Consider the following 18,250-nt stretch of genomic DNA (forward strand, 5'->3'; position numbering starts at 1 on the left):
GAGAAAATAAAGGCAAAAGAGCTGGCGTTTGTTAAATATAAAAATACTGAAGAATACAGAAAGGACTACCGGGTGAAACTGAAAGAAGCCAAGAGAGAGATACGTCTGGCGAAAGCGCAAGCAGAACAGCAAATGGCTAGGAATGTAAAAAAGGGAGACAAATATCTGGCAACTAAAATTCAATGCAAGAAGTGCAGAGTAATGTATTTGGGGATTAGAAATCGGAAGGAGCCGCATGTGCTGGGAGGTGAGAAGCTGATATGCATGGATGGGGAGAGGAACCTTGGGGTGATAGTGTCTGAAGATATAAAGGTGAAGAAACAGTGTGACAAGGTGGTACTCTCACCCCCAGTGACAGTAAAACTGCCTAAACCAGGAGAAATAACAAATAAGGTAAAAGTAAAATTCCTCTCATCAAAGGTGACAGGAAAGTTGTTAACACTGGTAATTGTAAACTGTAAACTGTACAGTCCAGCTACAGCAACTTGTTCTCTCTTTTTTTTTTTAAATGGGAAAGAAGAAAAAAAGTGAGAGAATCATCAATACCCCTCAATCCACCAGAGGGGAGGGTGGAGCAGGGACTTGGGAGGGCCCAGGTGTAACTCCCAAAACCGGCACCGTTCAGCCGGATACCCCTGTCTTACTGAAGAGAAAAATTCTCAACAGAAGAAAATTAATTGTCTAGTCACAGCCAGAATCCAGGAGCTAGTTGAATAGCGACCATCACCTGCTGGGAGATAGAGCATACTGAAGACACAGATAGTGTGCCAGCCAATAAGACCACCTGTTAATCAGTTTCTCTATCTCCACCTGCTGGTAGACGTGTGCTATCCCACTGGTCTCTGGATTCATCTGCTGCATCTAAAGGAAAGAAAATTAACAGGTAAGAACATAATTTTTCCATAAGCCTGAAAAGTGGAAAGCCTCCGGGACCCCAAGAGAGTGGAGATCACTTTATCTGAATAACCTTTCTTACCTAGGCTTTCCCTCTCAAGAGCCAAGCCTTAATATAAAAGGGACCCGGATCGAACATTGGAATGGGGCCCCGAGTCAGAAGGACAGGCAAGAGGGGCAGCGTAACAGGATCTTCCATGAGAAGACGAACCAGATCCGGGTACCACGGGCGCCTGGACCAGTCCAGAGTCACCAGGATCACTCGGCTGGAGTGCCAGGATCTGCCATGAGAAGACGAATCAGATCCGGGTACCATGGGCGCCTGGGCCAGTCCGGGGTCACCAAGATCACTCGGTCGGGGTGCCGAGCAATGCGAAGTAGGACTGCCCACCATCAGCTACGGAAGACACACATACAGGAGGTCTGCCATCTGCCAAGGCTGTACCAGAGCATCCAGCCCCTTGGCCTGAACACCCCTGCGCCTACTGAAGAATCATGGCACTTTGGTGTTGACATTCGTGGCCATTAGGTCCATGACTGGTGGCCCCCAAGACTGCACAATAAACTCAAAGGTAGTGGGACTGAGACACAACTCTCCAGGATCTAGCACATGACGAGTGAGGAAGTCCGCCTGGACATTCTCCACTCCTGCTATGTGGGAAGCTGAAATATCCTGAAGATGAGCCTCCTGCGCCACCAAACGGCTCCTGGTTCCCCCCTAATGATTGACATAAGCCACCACCGTGGCATTGTCTGAGAGAACCTGAACAGAATTGCCCGTCAACAACGTCTGGAACGCTACCAATGCCAGCCGAATGGCTCTGGTCTCCAGAACACTGATCGACCAAGATGCCTTTTACTACCCATCCCAGTGACTGCAGAAACTCCACAACCCGAGCTGTAACTCGGGAACTCTCCTGAAAAGACTCTGCTTGGATTAACCAGTTGTGAACCAGAATGCCCTCCTTGCACAAGGCCGCCGCCATGACCACAATAATCTTGGTGAATGTCCGAGGAGCCGTGTCCAGACCAAAAGCATACAAAACTGACAGTGCCGTCCCGCGATCGCAAAGTGAAGGAATCGGAACATGCAAGTAGGCCTTCGTCAGATCGCACGAGGTCAGAAATTACCCTGGCTGAACCGCCAGAATGACAGATCTCAGGGTCTTCATGCGAAAAGACAGAACTCGCAAAGCCCTGTTGACCCCCTTCAGATCCAAGATGGGCCGAAAAGTCCCCTCTTTCTTGGGCACTACGAAGTAAATCGAATATCGGCAGGTGCCACACTCCTGCAGAGACACGGGCACTACTGCTTTGAGATCTAGCAATCTTTGAAGCATCTGGCAAAAGGTCCTCTTCTTCTATGCAGCCTGACAAGGAGAAGCGAGAAACTGATTCAAGTTTCAAGTTTATTAGAATTTTAAATACTGCTTTTCAAGGTTATCTAAGCATTTTTTTTACAATCAGGTACTCATGCATTTTCCCTATCTGTCCCGGTGGGCTCACAATCTAACATACCTGGGGCTATGGAGAACTGAGTGACTTGCCCAGTCACAAGGAGCAGCGCAGGGTTTGAACCCACAACCCCAGGGTGCTGAGAATGTAGATCAAACCACTGCGCCACACACTCCTCAAAGGTGCATGAAAACTTGACAGCATAACTGTCCCAAATCACCTCTAGGACCCACTGATCCATTGTGATCTCGGCCCACCCCTGGTAAAAGTCTTGCAACTGAGCGCCCACCGGAACCAAGAAGTCATTGGGTAGGATGTATGGCGGGGGAAGCGGCGGAGGAATCACGTCCCCCCCACTGAAAGGACTGCATGCGCTGAAAGAAATGGCCCCGGGGAGACCCAAAGGCAGGAAAAGAAGCAGCCTGTCGACTAGGAAATCACGCAAACGCCCTTGAGCAATGCCACTCAATACAGGCGGGCGGGCGGGCACGGTCTTCATTAAGACACAATATAAGAACATAAGAATTGACGCTGCTAGGTGGTTAAAAATTTTTATTTTATTGTGTTTTTTGTTCTCCCTGCCTTTCGTTTTTTACCCTGATTGTCTTACTTTTCTTTAAGGAATTTGTATTTCATTCTCCGCTTTCCTTGTGTTTACTGTTTGTTAAGTATGTCTTTTAGTCCGTTTGGATGTAAAATTGTTAACATACTGTATTGTTCCCCAAAGACTGTAATTTTTTTAAAATGTTAATCAAAGATTTTATTAAACTTGAAACCAGTGGTCCATCATGCCCAGCAGTCCACTCACGCGGCAGCCCTTAGGTCAAAGACCAGTGCCCTAACTGAGACCAGCTTTACTTGCGTACGTTCTGGTTCAACAGGAACTTGTCTAACTTTATCTTGAATCCCTGGAGGGTGTTTTCCCCTATAGCAGCATCCGGAAAAGCGTTCCAGTTTTTCATCACTCTCTGGGTGAAGAAGAACTTCATTACGTTTGTACGGAATCTATCCCCTTTTAAATTTAGAGAGTGCCCTCTCGTTCTCTTTTCCTTGGAGAGGGTGAACAACCTGTCTCTATCTACTAAGTCTATTCCCTTCATTATCTTGAATGTTTTGATCATATCCCCTCTCAGCCTCCTCTTTTCAAGGGACTCAAGTTTCTCTAATCTCTCACTGTACGGCAACTCCTCCAGCCCCTTAACCATTTTAGTCGCTCTTCTCTGGACCCTTTCGAGTAGTACCGTGTCCTTCTTCATGCACCGTGACCAGTGCTGGACACAGTATTCCAGGTGGGGGCATACCATGGCCCAGTACAGCGGCATGATAACCTTCTCCGATCTGCTTGTGATCCCCTTCTTAATCATTCCTAACATTGTGTTTGCCCTTTTCGCAGCCACCGCGCATTGCGTGGACAGCTTCATCGACTTGTCAACCAGTACTCCCAGGTTTCTTTCCTGGGGGGTCTCTCCAAGTACCGCACCAGATATCTTGTCTTCGTGTATAAGATTTTTCTTACCGACATGCATCACCTTACACTTATCCACGTTAAACCTCATTTGCCATGTTGTGGCCCATTTCTCAAGCATGTTTATGTCACGATGCAGGTCTTCCCAAGCCTTCTGAGTCTTCATCACTCTGAATAACTTTGTATCGTTCGCAAATTTAATCACTTCGCTCATCGTACCAATTTCCAGGTCATTTATAAATATGTTGAAGAGCACGGGTCCAAGCACCGAACCCTATGGCACTCCACTCATGACACTTTTCCAGTCCGAGTATTGTCCATTTACCCCCACTCTCTGTTTCCTATCCGCCAACCAGTTTTTAATCCACATGAGTATTTCACCCTTGATTCCAAGGCTCGCAATTTTTCAAAGTAGTCGTTCATGCGAGACCTTGTCAAACGCCTTCTGAAAATCTAGATATACAATGTCGACCTGCTCGCCCTTGTCTATCTGCCTGTTTACTCCCTCGAAGAAGTGCAGCAAGTTTGTCAAGCAAGATCTTCCCTTGCTGATAACGTGCTGGCTGGTACTCATCATATTGTGTCCATCAAGGTGATCAATGATGTGGTCCTTTATCAGCGCCTCTACCATCTTTCCCGGTACCAAGGTCTGACTCACCGGTCTGTAGCTTCCAGGATCTCCCCTTGAACCTTTCTTGAAGATCGGCGTGACATTCGCCACTTTCCAGTCTTCCGGAATCCTTCCCGATTTGATCGACAGATTGGCTATTAGTTGAAGCAGTTCAGCTATAGCCCCTTTCAGTTCCTTGATTACCCTTGGATAGATGCCACCCAGTCCCGAGAATTTATTGTTTTTAAGCCCATCAATCTGCCTGCATACCTCTTCTAGGCTGACCGTCAATCCTGTCATCATTTCCTGCGTATAGGGCACCTTAGAGTTTGTTAAGTTCTGAATCAACTTGCCCAAATCCTCATCAAACAAAAAATCTTAATCAAACAAAAAACATCCACCGACCAATCCTGGAGCCACAAGGTACAACGAGTGGCCACCCTGAGAGCCATGGAGTTGGCCAATGCCCGCAACATGCCATAAATGTCATCAGAGGGATAAGAAGCACCCATCTCAATTTTGGCTACTTATTGTTCCAAGGACCAGTCATCAGACTCACGGTCAAGGACACCGAAAACAAGCCTGAGCTACCAGACCTCCACACATCGCCGCCTGGAACACAAGGGGAGTGACATCAAAATTCTGATTAAGGAGGGGACTCTAACCTATGCTCCTCAGAGTCCTTCAAGGCTGAGCTGCCCTGAATGGGCACCATATGCTGCTTCGCGATGGCTGAGACCACCGCCAACTTTAAAGTATCCCTTATCCCCTTCTAGGATGGGATACAGACAAGCCATAAAGCATGCAAAATGAAAGGGCGCCTCTGGTGCTTTCCTTTGTGTAAGCACAATATCCTGATGCATAGGAAAAGAGCGGGATGCTGAGCAGATCCCCCGAAGCAGAGGGTCCACCACAAGCAGGGGATTCCTTCGTGTCTTCCTCGAAACACAACACCAAGAAGACCTGAAGAAAAAGCTCCTGGAGCTTTTCCCACTGAAAGATGCGCACTACCAATGCATCCTCACTAGCTGACAGAATTGAAAAACCACAGTTAGCAGAATCCATCCCCCAATAGGATCCTGGAGGTCTCCCAAAGAGTCCAGGTCCTCATGAAGAGAAAACTGCTCCCCATAGAAAAAAATTGTCGTCCCAAGAGACCCTCGGCCGCTTGGTTGAGAGGAGATGGGGACGAAACTTGCTAAGAGGGGGGCTGAAACAGAGTGGATGCAGAGGGAAAAAAAATCCCTGAGACCCTAAGGGCAGAAGCAGTTTTTTTCTTAAGATATGTTCACATATTGATGTCAAATCTTTTTTGTTTTATTTCTGGAAAAGAAAGTGATGTAATTGCAGGTAAACAACAAAAATTTTCCTTGATGTATTCATGAAACAAAAGATATCCACAAAAATGTGTATTCTAACTGAGGAATAAATTAGGACACCCTTCACCCTAAATAACTGCAGTGAGAAGCTTCTTGTAGCCATCTACCAGTCTCTGCCATCGGTCTGAGGAAAGTTTGGCCCATTCCTCAATGCAGAATTCTTTCAGCTGTGAGATGTTTGAGGGTTTTTTTTGCATGTATAGCCCATTTCAAATCACCCCACTGCATCTCAATGGGATTAAGATCAGGGCTTTGATTTGGCCACTTCAGTACTCTCCATTAGTTCTCAGCCAGTCAATGGTGGATTTACTGGTATTTTGGGGTCATTGTCCTGTTGCAGAGTCCAGTTCAGCTTTAATTTTCTTTCGCATGTTCCTCAAGCACCCTCTGATACACGGTAGAATTCATGGTGGATTCTATGATGGTGAGCTGGCCAGGTCCTGCTGCAGCAAAGCATCCCCAAACTATGACACTGACACCGCCATGCTTCACAGTTGGTATGAGGTTCATGGAATGCTGTATTTGGTGTAAGCCAAACATGTCCTCTTTCTGGTGTCCAAATAATTCAATTTTAGACTCATCTGTCCATAGAACACTATTCCAGAAGTCCTGGTGTTTGTCTATGTTCTCTCAGGCAAACTTCAGTCTGGCCTTGATGTTTCTCTTAGAGAGCAAAGGTTTCCTCCTTGCACACCTCCCATGCAAGTTAAATTTGTGCAGTCTCTTTCTGATTGTAGAGGCTTGCACTTTCACATCAACAGTAGCAGGGGCCTGCTGTAGGTCCCTTGATGACATTTTAGGGTTTTTGGAGACTTCTTTTAGCATCTTGCAGACTGCTCTGAGGGTCAATTTGCTTGGATGGCCAGACCTGGGCATGTTGGCAGTTGTTTGGGAAATCCTCCACTTGTACACTATTTTCGGGACCATGGAATGACTAATGTCAAATTCTTTCGAGATCTTTTTAAATCCCTTACCAGACTTATAAGTTGTTATAATCTTCTCTCTGAAGGCCTCAGACAGCTCTTTTGGTCTCACCATGGTGTTCACTTTCACCGCAGCAGTCATGAGCACACCAAACTAAATGTCTGAGGTTTAAGTAGGGCAAATCTCCATCAAAATGCTGAGTAACAATGAGCACCTGATGTGATACACCTATGTGTGATTTGAGCCACTTTAAATGGGAGGATATGTGGGGGTGTCCTAATTTATTCCTCAGTTAGAATATACATTTTGTGGATATCTTATGTTTCATGAGTAAATCAAGGAAAAATTTTATTGTGTACCTGCAATTAGATCACTTTCTTCTCCACAGAGATAAATAAAAAAAAGATTTGACATCGACATGTGCACATTTCTTAAGAAAGAACTGAATATTTCATGGGGTGTCCCAATTTTTTCTCATGACTGTATATATTATTTTGTCCATAAACAGATGGACAGAGCAAAACCATAAACACTTTAGATTGCTTGGAACATGCTAAAAATGAAGCCACAGATGGAGAGACATAAGTAAGAGAGGACAAGCTAAAGCAAAAAAGAGAGAGAGAGAGAGAGAGAGAAAACATATCAAAAGCAGAAGACAAAAGCAAGGAAGCAGACAGTGATAGGAAGAGGTCCTTTTGGCCTGACAACACTCCTTACTTGAGATCAGCCTTTAGCTGTTTGATGAGCTCGCTTTCTTTTTTCTTCCCGTCCTCATGCTTCCCTTTCTCTTTGGATGAAGATGATGAGGACTCTCTCTCCTTCTCAAACTCTCTCTGCTTCTCCTTCTGTTTCTCCCGCTCTTTCTCCTTTTCCCTCTCCCTCTCTTTCTCCCTCTTCTCACGCTCTCGGTCCTCTTCCTCTCGCTTCACCTTGGTTTCAACAGGCTCCTCTGCTCCAGATTTTGGTGCTGATCCTGGTGTTGGTGCAGAGGGCGGTTCTTCAGCCTCTTGCTTGACCTCTGACAGCTCCTCTTTTACATCTTCAGTGCTTGACTGAGTCTGCAAGAGTAAGCTGCCACTTCGAGATCGGACCTGAGAGGGATTTGAGGCAGTTATTAACAACTATCCCATACTGTGAGTGAGAGGAGAACAAAGTAAGGTAAGAAAGGCAAAAAAGATAGAAGGAAGGAAAGAACAAACTTTAGTTTACATCTAAGTCCTAATCATCTGCTCCCCCCTCCGCCCTGCACTTCTCTCTGGCACCCTATCCTCTACACTACCTTCCTGCCTTGTCTTGGTTGCCACATTATTAAAGTTTTTCCACTCCTTGCTGTGGCACTGCCTATAAATACCTTCCCTCCATTCCAACAGGGCCTCCCAAAGGTCCTCCCATACCCCACCTGCCCACGGCACCTTGCAGAGGTCTCCCTGTGCTTCCCTCAGCTTCCGCTTGTATCTCAGAACTTCTCCCTTTAGCTGATGGTTGTGATTTTGGAGGCTGCTGATAAGGTGACGCATCTCTCGATTGATAGGACCTGCAAAATAAATATAATATGAGCTTTTTATACCATACAGCACTGGCATAATGCTGTCCACCACCTTGGGAAAATCTCTTTATAATGGTGGTTAATAAATAAACACACATATACATACATAATGAGCAGAGGCAGCATGTCCCAAATCGCAACATGCTTCTAAAGCTCCATAAGGAGGAGTAAAAGAATACCCTACTTGCTATGTTAATGCATTGCCTGCATCTCCCTGATCACAGAAGACACAGCTGGACACAGTAATCACAGAGATAGAAAAAAGACCAGTTTTGGGCAGAGAGAGAAAGGTAAGGCACCACAAAGCGTATCTTGGCAAAGCTTATTTTTGAGGCATAGCTTTGAGGTGGCTGGTGACAGTTGGGTCTACTGTGCTGGACCCCAGTGTGTCTAAACCTAGCAGCCCTGGACAGAAAGGAGAAATTAGGTTCTTACCTAATTAGGTTCTTACCTGCTAATTTTCTTTCTTTTAGACTTTCCAGACCAGTACAGACTTCACTGATGGGTAATAGCTCATCATGACCAGCAGGTGGAGACTGAGACCAAGCTTTTGGTTATAGTACTTAATAGCTGTCCCTCCCTCTATCTAACAATCTGCTGAATAGCCAAGCAGAACTAATAAAAGCTAAACATAAACAGTAACACTCCAAACAGGAGTAGCAACTAATATACAGGAATGCTAATGGAAAATGCATAGAACAGGTCCCTGCAGCAAAATGTCTCCACAGCTCGCCAGCTACACCAGCCGAGCCACAGCCTCTGTTCTTTGATCTCCCCGGTCCTAGAAAAATACTAGAACCTGCAGAAAAAGCAAAATCTTCATGCGAAAAACCTGCAAGAACAAACGACAACAGACAGGGTGGAGTCCTGTACCGGTCTGGAGAGTCTAAAAGAAAGAAAACTAGCAGGTAAGAACCTAATTTCTTCTTCCTTCTCAACCTCTCTAGACTGATACAGGCTTCACTGATGGGACATACCAAAGTAGTACCCATCACGGGTGAGACCCCCGAAGGGCCGACATCAGAACACGCTCACCGACCACAGCATCCCGAAGCGCCTGAACATCCACATGGTAATGGCGAACAAAGGAATGCAGAGACGACCAAACCGCAGCTTTACAGATATCCACTGAAGTCACAAGAGAAGACTCAGCCCAAGAAGCTGCCTGACCCCGAGTGGAATGAGCCTTTAGAAAATCCGGAACAGACTTTTTCTGAAGGAGATACGTGGAAGCGATAGTCTCCTTAAACCAGCATGCAATGGTAGCCTTGGAAGCGCCATCCCCCTTAAGAGGACCTGCGTAGAGGACAAAAAGATGATCTGATCTCTGGAACTCCTGGGTCCGCTGAACATAAAAGCGAAGGACCCGACAGACATCCAACTTGCGCAACTGCTTCTGCTCCAAAGAGCCCTCCCGACTTCCCAACACCAGGAGGACTATGGACCAATTGACATGAAAAGGCAAAACCACATTTGGCAGAAAAGAAGGAACAGGTTCCCTAGAAAACTACAGGAAGGGAGGCCTACAAGAGAAAGCCTGCAGCTCAGAAATGCGTCTCGCAGAAGTAATAGCCACCAAAAAGATCAATTTAAGAGTAAGGTCTTTCAAGGAGCAGGAACCTAAGGGCTCACAAAGACGGTGCACAGGCATGGACAGGACCATATTGAGATCCCAAGATGGAACCGAAGCCAGCACTGGAGGTCGCCCTCAAAAAGTGAACCATGACTGGCAGAGAGGTCAAGCACCAACCCTGCAGCAATCCACAAAAAGCGGATAAGGCCGCAAGCTGAACCAGGAGAGAAAACGAGGCCAGGCCTCTGTCCAGGCCATCCATCAAGAACTCCAAGATGTTAGGCAAAGAGGCGCAAAAAGAAAAAACACTCTACGCCCAGCACACCACTCCTCAAATAAACGCCACACAAGCACAAAAGCCCAAGAAGTAGAAAGTCTCCAGGATCCCAACAGAGTTGAGATCACTTTATCTAAATAACCTTTTTTACCTACACATTCCCGCTCAAGAGCCAAGCCATAAGACAAACGGGACCCGGATCGAACATTGGAATGGGACCCTGAGTCAGAAGGTCAGGCAAGCCTACATTCAAGAAAACCAAAGGCAAAAGTGGCTTACCAAAGAGGTGAAGGAAGCCATAAATGAAAAGAAGGACTCGTTTAAGACGTAGAAATGCACGAGAACATCTGAAGCTTGGATCAAACATAGAGATGATCAGAAAAAATGTCACAAGGTGGTGAGAGTTGCCAAAAAGGTCTACGAGGAAAAAATAGCGCAAGAGGCCAACAATTTTAAGCCCTTTTTTAGATACATAAAAGGGAAACAACCCGCACAGGAGGCGGTGGGACCGCTGGTTGACCTGGGAGGAAAAGGGTGTTTCAAGGATGACAAACAAATTGCGGACAGACTGAATTCCTTTACAAAGGAAGACACTGCAACAATACCTGACACAGTGAAAGTGTTCAAGGGAGTCGTACAGGACAGCCTCACCACAGTAGAAGTGGACTTGGACCAGATTTACCACCAGATCAATAAACTTAAAAGTGATAAATCTCCTGGACCGGACGGAATTCATCTAAGAGTCCTAAAAGAACTGAAATTTGAAATCAGAGAACTATTGCAAAAACTTGCCAACCTATCAATCAAAACAGGACAAATACCTGACGACTGGAAGATAGCGAACGTTATGCCGATATTTAAGAAAGGGTCGAGAGGAGTGCCAGGCAACTATAGACCTGTGAGCCTCACGTCTGTCCCTGGAAAGATGGTTGAGGCGTTGATCAAAGATAGACACACGCTATCTGATGGGAGCCAGTCAACATAGATTCAGGAAAGGGAAATCATGTTTGATGAACCTACTCCAATTTTTTGAGACAGTGAACAGACAAATTGATAGTGGAGAACCGGTGGATATTGTATACTTGGACCTTCAGAAAGCGTTCAACATGGTTCCACATGTAAGACTTCTCAGGAAACTACAAGGCCATGGAATAGGGGGAGATGCACTAAGATGGATAGGCAAATGGCTGGAGAACAGAAAACAGAGAGTGGGCATAAATGGGAAGTTCTCAGAATGGGAAAAAATGACTAGCGGTGTACCCCAGGGCTCGGTGCTTGGACCCATCTTATTTAATATTTTCATAAATGACCTAGAAGGAATATCCAGTGAAATCATCAAGTTCGCACACGACACAAAGCTATGCTGGGCAATCAAATCACAGAAAGACAGCAAAGAACTCCAGAGCGACTTAAATCAATTGGAGAAGTGGGCAGACAAATGACAGATGAAGTTTAATGTGGAAAAATGCAAAGTGTACTCCTGCAGCTTCATAGGTGGGTATTATTGCATTTACCTCATAATATGTATGAATTAATTAATGCATTTTGAAGTATTAGGTTAGATTTTCTGAAATAGGAAGGGAGGGCTTGGGGGGGGTTATTTTATTTATATTTGTCATACATATTAAATGATTTACATATTATCTAAAACATTATAAAAATATGAATATGATATGATATATTGTACTTAAAGTATTCATGAAGGAAAATCAAGTGTGTGTTTATAAGATTATATGTATTTTTCTGATACACTTGTTGTAATATGAAAAAATGAATAAAGAAATTAAAAAAAAAGAAAAATGCAAAGTGATGCATCTGGGCAGAAAAAATAAAGATCACAAGTATAGTATGTTAGGTGTAACCCTGGAAAAGACCGAACAGGAAATGGACCTGGGCGTATTGATAGATAGGACCCTGAAGCTGTTGGCGCAATGTGCAGCGGCAGTGAAGAAAGAAAATAGAATGCTAGGCGTGATAAAGAAGGGTATCATGAGTAGATCAGAGAAAGTTATAGTACCGCTCTACAGAGCCATGGTCAGTCCACACCTGGAATACTGCGTCCAGCATTGGTCCCCATACCTAAAGAAGGATATAAAACTGCTAGAGAGGGTGCAAAGATGAGCAACGAAGCTAGTGAAAGGTATGGAGAACCTGGACTACGAGGAACAACTTAGGAGACTGGGATTGTTCTCCCTCGAGAAGAGGAGACGGCGAGGAGATCTGATCGAGACTTTCAAAATACTGAAAGGATTCGACAAAATGGAGCAGGGAAAGCAGTTATTTACAATGTCCAATGTGACACAGACAAGAGGACATAGACTGAAGCTGAGGGGGGACAGGTCCAGGACGAATATCAGGAAGTTCTGTTTCACACAGCGAGTGGTGGACGCCTGGAATGCTCTCCCAGAGGAAGTAATTGCAGAATCCACCGATCTAGGATTTAAGGGTAAACTAGATGCACATCTCCTTAGGAGTGGCATAGAGTGACACGGGTAAGGGTATATTAGGTGCACATCTCCCTTGGGAAGCAGTGACATGGGGACTTAATCTATGCCAGGACACACCTGGCGGGGCCTCCGCGTGTGCGGATCACCGGACTTGATGGACCCAGGGTCTGATCCGGGGATGGCAACTCTTATGTACTAATGGGAGATGGGCACAGCTCACTGAAACCACCTGCTTGGAGACTGAGAGAAGACTGTTAGATAGAGGGAGGAACAGCTATTAAGTACTATAACCAAAAGTTTGATCTCAGTCTCCACCTGCTGGTCATGATGAGCTATTACCCATCAGTGAAGTCTGTACCGGTCTGGAGAGGTTGACAAAGAATGCTATATTACAGTGGGACCAAATCCTAAATCAGTGTAGTGACCAAAGCTCCAGAGATACAAAAAAAACAAACAAACACCCGAAAAACAAGAAGCAGTGAGCTAGAGGGGTGAAAGAGCATGCAAGAGAATAGATGAACACAGGGATGATAAATATGAAAGGAGATATGTTTCTCTACCTGCTTGTTCATTAGCAGCCAGAGTCTGTTCAAACTCTATGCGTAACATCTCATACTCCTTGCGCACCTGCGCCAGTGTATCTTCCAGCTGGATCACCTCTGTCCGCAGCTTCTTCTGCAGGCTCACCTCATCCCGCTGCAAATTGAGGGGGTTGGGGGGGAGTAAACAGTTAAACTCCTGCTCACATCTCAAGCAGCACCTACAATTATTTGCCTTCCATCTCTGCCTGATAGAAATCAGAAGCGGAGTCACAGACTGAGAAAAAAAGAGGCATCCACACAGACAGGTTAAAGATTCAACTCCCACTTCCCAGGATCAAACTATCTCTCATATTTATTAAAATTTGATGCAAATGCTTATAACATAGTTAGAACGCGAATTACAAATGTAAAAAATGGGGTGACAAATCATTTAGTTGTACATATTGGAGAAAAATGGACAGACTTACAGACTACAGTAGGAAAGAGGTTGGAACTACAAAAGATTTTAGAAAAACGCAACATTAAGGGTTCACATAATAGGAAGGGGATGGAAAGCAGGAGCAAAAGTTTTAAAACAGAAAGGCTTCAGAAATGCTATCGGCTAAGGAACTCTAATTTTCGAAAGCATCTTTAAAAAGAAACATTTTCGAAAAACTTTTAAACTTGTCAAGTACAGCTTCTCCTCTGATATATCCGGGCAATTAATTCCATAACTGTGGCACAGCTACTGAAAAAATTTCTGTTCATCTCATGCCAATAACTTTCAAAGATGGTACAGAAAAAAGATTTTGGTCAGATGACCTCAGAGTTCTGGACGGAGTGTATGGAATCAATAACCTATCTAGGAAAGTAGGAAGATTGGCTTGACGGATCTTAAATGACAGTAGTGCAATTTTATAGGAGATACGATGGGGTATTGGCAACTAGTGTGCATTTTTAGAAGTTGAGTTACATCAGGGGTGTCAAAGTCCTTCCTTGAGGGCCACAATCCAATCGGGTTTTCAGGATTATCCCAATGAATATGCATGAGATCTATTAGCATACAATGAAAACAGTGCATGCAAATAGATCTCATACATATTGTCACCAACCCTCCGTAGTGTAGGGCTGCCAGGTGACAAACACAGGGATTCTGGCGTGTCCCCTCCAACCAGGGGTACCTTCAGGACTTTTTCAGGTGGCCCTAGGCAACTGCCTGGGCCTAAGAGATGCAAGGTAAGTAAAAGGTTTCACCATATCACCAGCCAAAACAAGTTCTTTAGGAAAGAATAAGTTGTTTATTCTGACCCACAGGCCAAAAGTATGCCACAGAAAACAAACATCACTTTTGCAGGTCATTCAACAAAAATAGTAAATTTGCAAAAATAAAGCTTTACTGCAAATTCAAACTAAATCAAAACTCCTTAGGCAAAAATAGCCACAGCAAACTCTGGTAACAGTTCAGCTTTTCTCTCAGCTCCCACATGCAGGCAAAATCACACAGCTGAGGCAGATAATCTAATTAGCTTCAAGAACGGGAGTCACAGCAGGATTTCTAAGGTTCCAAAAAGCCCCCAACTTAAATATTTCAGCTCGAGCTTCTGGTTCACAAACTTGCTTTAAATCCATTCCTTAGTTTGGGCTTCAGGCAAGTATTATTCTTACACTCAAAATACTTATAAAGTTCAAACATAACTCAACTTCTTCAGGCATAGTTTGCACAGCAGAAACAAACAAAACATCAGCAAAAGAAAGAAAAACACAAACCACTAATGGTTTCTCAGTTGCTGCATTCTTTCATTTTAATTCCATACCTTCCGTCTGGCTTTCTAACATAGGGCCAGCCAGTTCTATCTCCATGCCTTCCACACGATCTAGAACCTGGTAGTTTGAAGTAGGCAGGATTTCCTCTAACTCCTGCATGGGATAATCCAGCACGTTTTCCTCTCCTGCTCTGTTCCACAGCTCTTCACCTGCCTTGAGCTGTGGGAGTGACTCGCCCTGGTCACTCGCTCCTCCTCCTCCTCCTGCTTGACTCAGCCTGCTTTTAAACAGATCAGAGCCAATCCCCTTCAGCCTGTAGCGGGGGATGGATTTTGGCTCTACAGCAGTTTTTCTCTGCCTAGGTTTTTCTACTGCAGCTACCTTCCTCGTGGCTTCTCTAGCTGCTCTAAAGCCAGGAGGCTGCTGTTGCCAATCTGCCTGTCTCTGTTCCAGTTCACTATCTCTTTGGTTATGGGGACAAGGGAGGTCAGCCTCAAGATGAGTGCCAGAATCAATCTGGTCCGCTCTTCTGCATCCGATCCTATCAGGGACCGGACTAGTGCTGGTGCTGGGTTTGTCACAATATTCATTGGGGAAATCCTGAAAACCCGACTGGATTGCAGCCCTCGAGGAGGGACTTTGACACCTCTGTGTTACATGGTCATACTTTTTTGATTTTGTTATGATTTTTATTGCAGTATTTTGGATAAGTTGAAGTCTCCTTATTTGGCTTTGAGTAATGCCTTTTAACAGAGAATTACAATAATAAAGTCTTGAAATAATAAGAGAGTGAATAAGTATGTTGAGTGCCGGCATATCTAGTACTTTTGCTAATGACCTGATCATGCACAATTTGTAGAAGCAGTTTTTTACTATTTGACTTATGTGATCTTGATATGTTAGTTTATAATCTAAGATGACCTCAAGAATTTTAATGCTTGTGACCTGTAGTATCTGATCTTCTTTCCAGGGGAAAAGAATAGTCTGGGTCTTATCAATATTAAGGGCTAACATATTCTATTTTTCTGTTTATAACACAAATTTTGATCAAATCTTAAAGCACCGCACCGGTGGGGCCCCTGACATTTTCAGGCCCTAGGCATGTGCCTACTGGGCCTTCCCTTTAATCCAGCCCTGGTTGCACATGGGGGTGGAGAAAAGAGGAAGAAATGCTGTGCAGGAGTGGGGAGAGGAAAAAGAGGGAGAATGATCCAGGATAGAAGGGAGTGAGGGAAGAGAGAAATGCTGGTCAATGGTAGGAGGAAAAAGAAGACAGCAACTGCTTGAAGAAGTATTTCCAGAAGACAGGACAGCACAAAAAAAGAGAAACTAGAACCAACCTGATGAAAAAATAAATCTCCAGACAACAAAGGTTAAAAAAAAGAAATTTACTGAATGAAATATGATAGTTTTGGGAAATGTATATTGCAGATATCTTTGTATTGTGTTCAGCAGAAAAGGAAATGCATTACTGGTTTTATTTCTCCAGTGCTGAAGTACTTGCTGACCCTTGTTGTGGCTGATGGGGATTCCCAAGACAGACAGAATTTCCCTCCACCAAGCATAGCAGTTGCTGGCAGCATCCCTGAGCCACTGAGATGCCAACATCTGTGACTCAGGGATGCTGCTGCTGTCTGCTAAGCAGGTCACCTTCAGAGTACGTTCTCAGCTGACATAGCTTGGGGTCCTCATCAGCTGGAGTATTTATATTGGAGGCAATGACAGAGACTTAATTAATATTTCCAAATTAATAAAGTGTCTTTGCTTATTTGTAAATGGGTCTTTACCAGAGCCTTTAATTCAGTAGCATAATTAAATAACTACTTCTAAAGTTTGTGGGGATGGAAGAGATTACTTGCGGGGGGCGGATTCGATTCAAACGGGGATGTGCAAGGATAGATTCGATTCCAGTGAAGAAAGGCTTAATTTCTATCCCCGCGCAACTCTCTACTTTCCTCAACCCCCACTGGTTCCAGTTTGTTTGGGCTAAAAAAAAAAGTGTTTTTTGCCCACAGATGTTAATGACAAAAATTAATCAAATACCTTTCATTACCACTTTAATTTACATTTAAAAACAAACTAAAATGAACAACCTTTTTTCTTTTTAGAAAGTTTTATTTGGCCTGCAAATGAATTCAAATCCCTACAAAAGAGATGGGTCAAGAAGCAGTCCGAGACATAAATGTGGGGTGTAGAACGTTACCTCAATGAGATCAACCTGTCGTTGGTGGATACCACGGGTCCCATGCAGCAGTGTGCGAGCCTCATCCAGCTGTGCCTTCAGCTGCAGGCTCTCATTATACAGTACCGAGAACTGGGACTGCATACAACGATATTCAGGAGACTCCTTTACAACTTCTTCCACTGTGCTGCGCAGCTCCACCTACACCCAGACAGAAACCAAAGATGAAATGCTGCAGCCATAAGTGACATCTGCTCTGCTGTCCCACAGCAACGGCAGCAGAAACTTGCCCATTTTTCCAATACAGGGGGGATGGTCACCTGAGGTTGCAGACAAAATGGAGGGGCCAGACTGAAAAAATGGCGAAGTTCCCACCAAAAACAACCCCTCCTGGGCCTGTAGCGGCTGGGAAGCCAGAACAGTCCCAGCTGCTAAACAGGCAAGCCAGCATCAGCTGTTAAAAAAAATCAGCTGAGAGGGAATCCTTTGTACCCTTACCATCGGCAGTCAAGGGAATCCCTCCGTGGGCGGTGAAAGAAGACCAGGCCTCCCCACTGCTCCCTGCCGACTCGCACTATTGGCGGGGAGCTCTGGGTGCCTGCAGCCACAGTTGACAGAGCTCCACCACTGCACCAGCCTATACACCACTTTCACAGGCCAGCCGTGAGTGCCTCGCGTCTGGAGCACAATGAACACTTTTTCCCCTTCAAAGTGCTCATTGCTCCATACTCGCGTATGCTAAAATCAAAGCGCCGGTTATTAAAAAAATACAGTAAAATACAATAAATTTAAAGGGAAGCTACCCTTCAGACCAGCACTACCTCAGGATTTTTTTTTAACAGAACAGACTCCACAGGCTCTCAAAGCAGTATACCTTGCTTGATTTAGGGAGCAAGGCTTACTGCTTAGGCTCCTCTAAAAAAATGTGGGGAGGTGGAGGAAATGGGGGGAAGGGGACCCAGCACGACACCCGCCGGGTTTGACACCCCCGAGGTCAGACGGACCCTTAAACAGGGCCCACCCAAGCTCAATCTGACCAAAAAGAGGGACTAGAAACCACTAAACAAATTCCAACAGCCCTACCAAGGGAGATGGGTACAGCTCACTCAACACCTGCTAGAGACTGAAAGAAGACTGATAGGAATAAGGGAAGGTATCTCTTATGTACTATGCCACAGTTTTGTTTTCAGTCTCCACCTGCTGGTCAAGATGA

At 44.9% G+C, this 18,250-nt stretch overlaps 1 protein-coding gene across 1 annotated transcript in view; it reads right to left on the reverse strand.

Moving 5' to 3' along the window:
- Positions 1 to 18,250, reverse strand: part of RNF20 (ring finger protein 20) — a 170,989-nt gene that overhangs the window by 41,206 nt on the left and 111,533 nt on the right. Inside the window, exons 10-13 of the mRNA XM_033919511.1 lie at positions 17,059 to 17,238; positions 13,131 to 13,266; positions 8,140 to 8,261; positions 7,445 to 7,818 (exon numbers count right to left, since the gene is read on the reverse strand). Coding sequence (XP_033775402.1) covers positions 7,445 to 7,818; positions 8,140 to 8,261; positions 13,131 to 13,266; positions 17,059 to 17,238 — 812 coding nt within the window. The remainder of the gene's footprint in view (positions 1 to 7,444; positions 7,819 to 8,139; positions 8,262 to 13,130; positions 13,267 to 17,058; positions 17,239 to 18,250) is intronic.

Source organism: Geotrypetes seraphini, chromosome 14, assembly GCF_902459505.1.
Source record: "Geotrypetes seraphini chromosome 14, aGeoSer1.1, whole genome shotgun sequence".
NCBI lineage: Eukaryota > Metazoa > Chordata > Amphibia > Gymnophiona > Dermophiidae > Geotrypetes > Geotrypetes seraphini.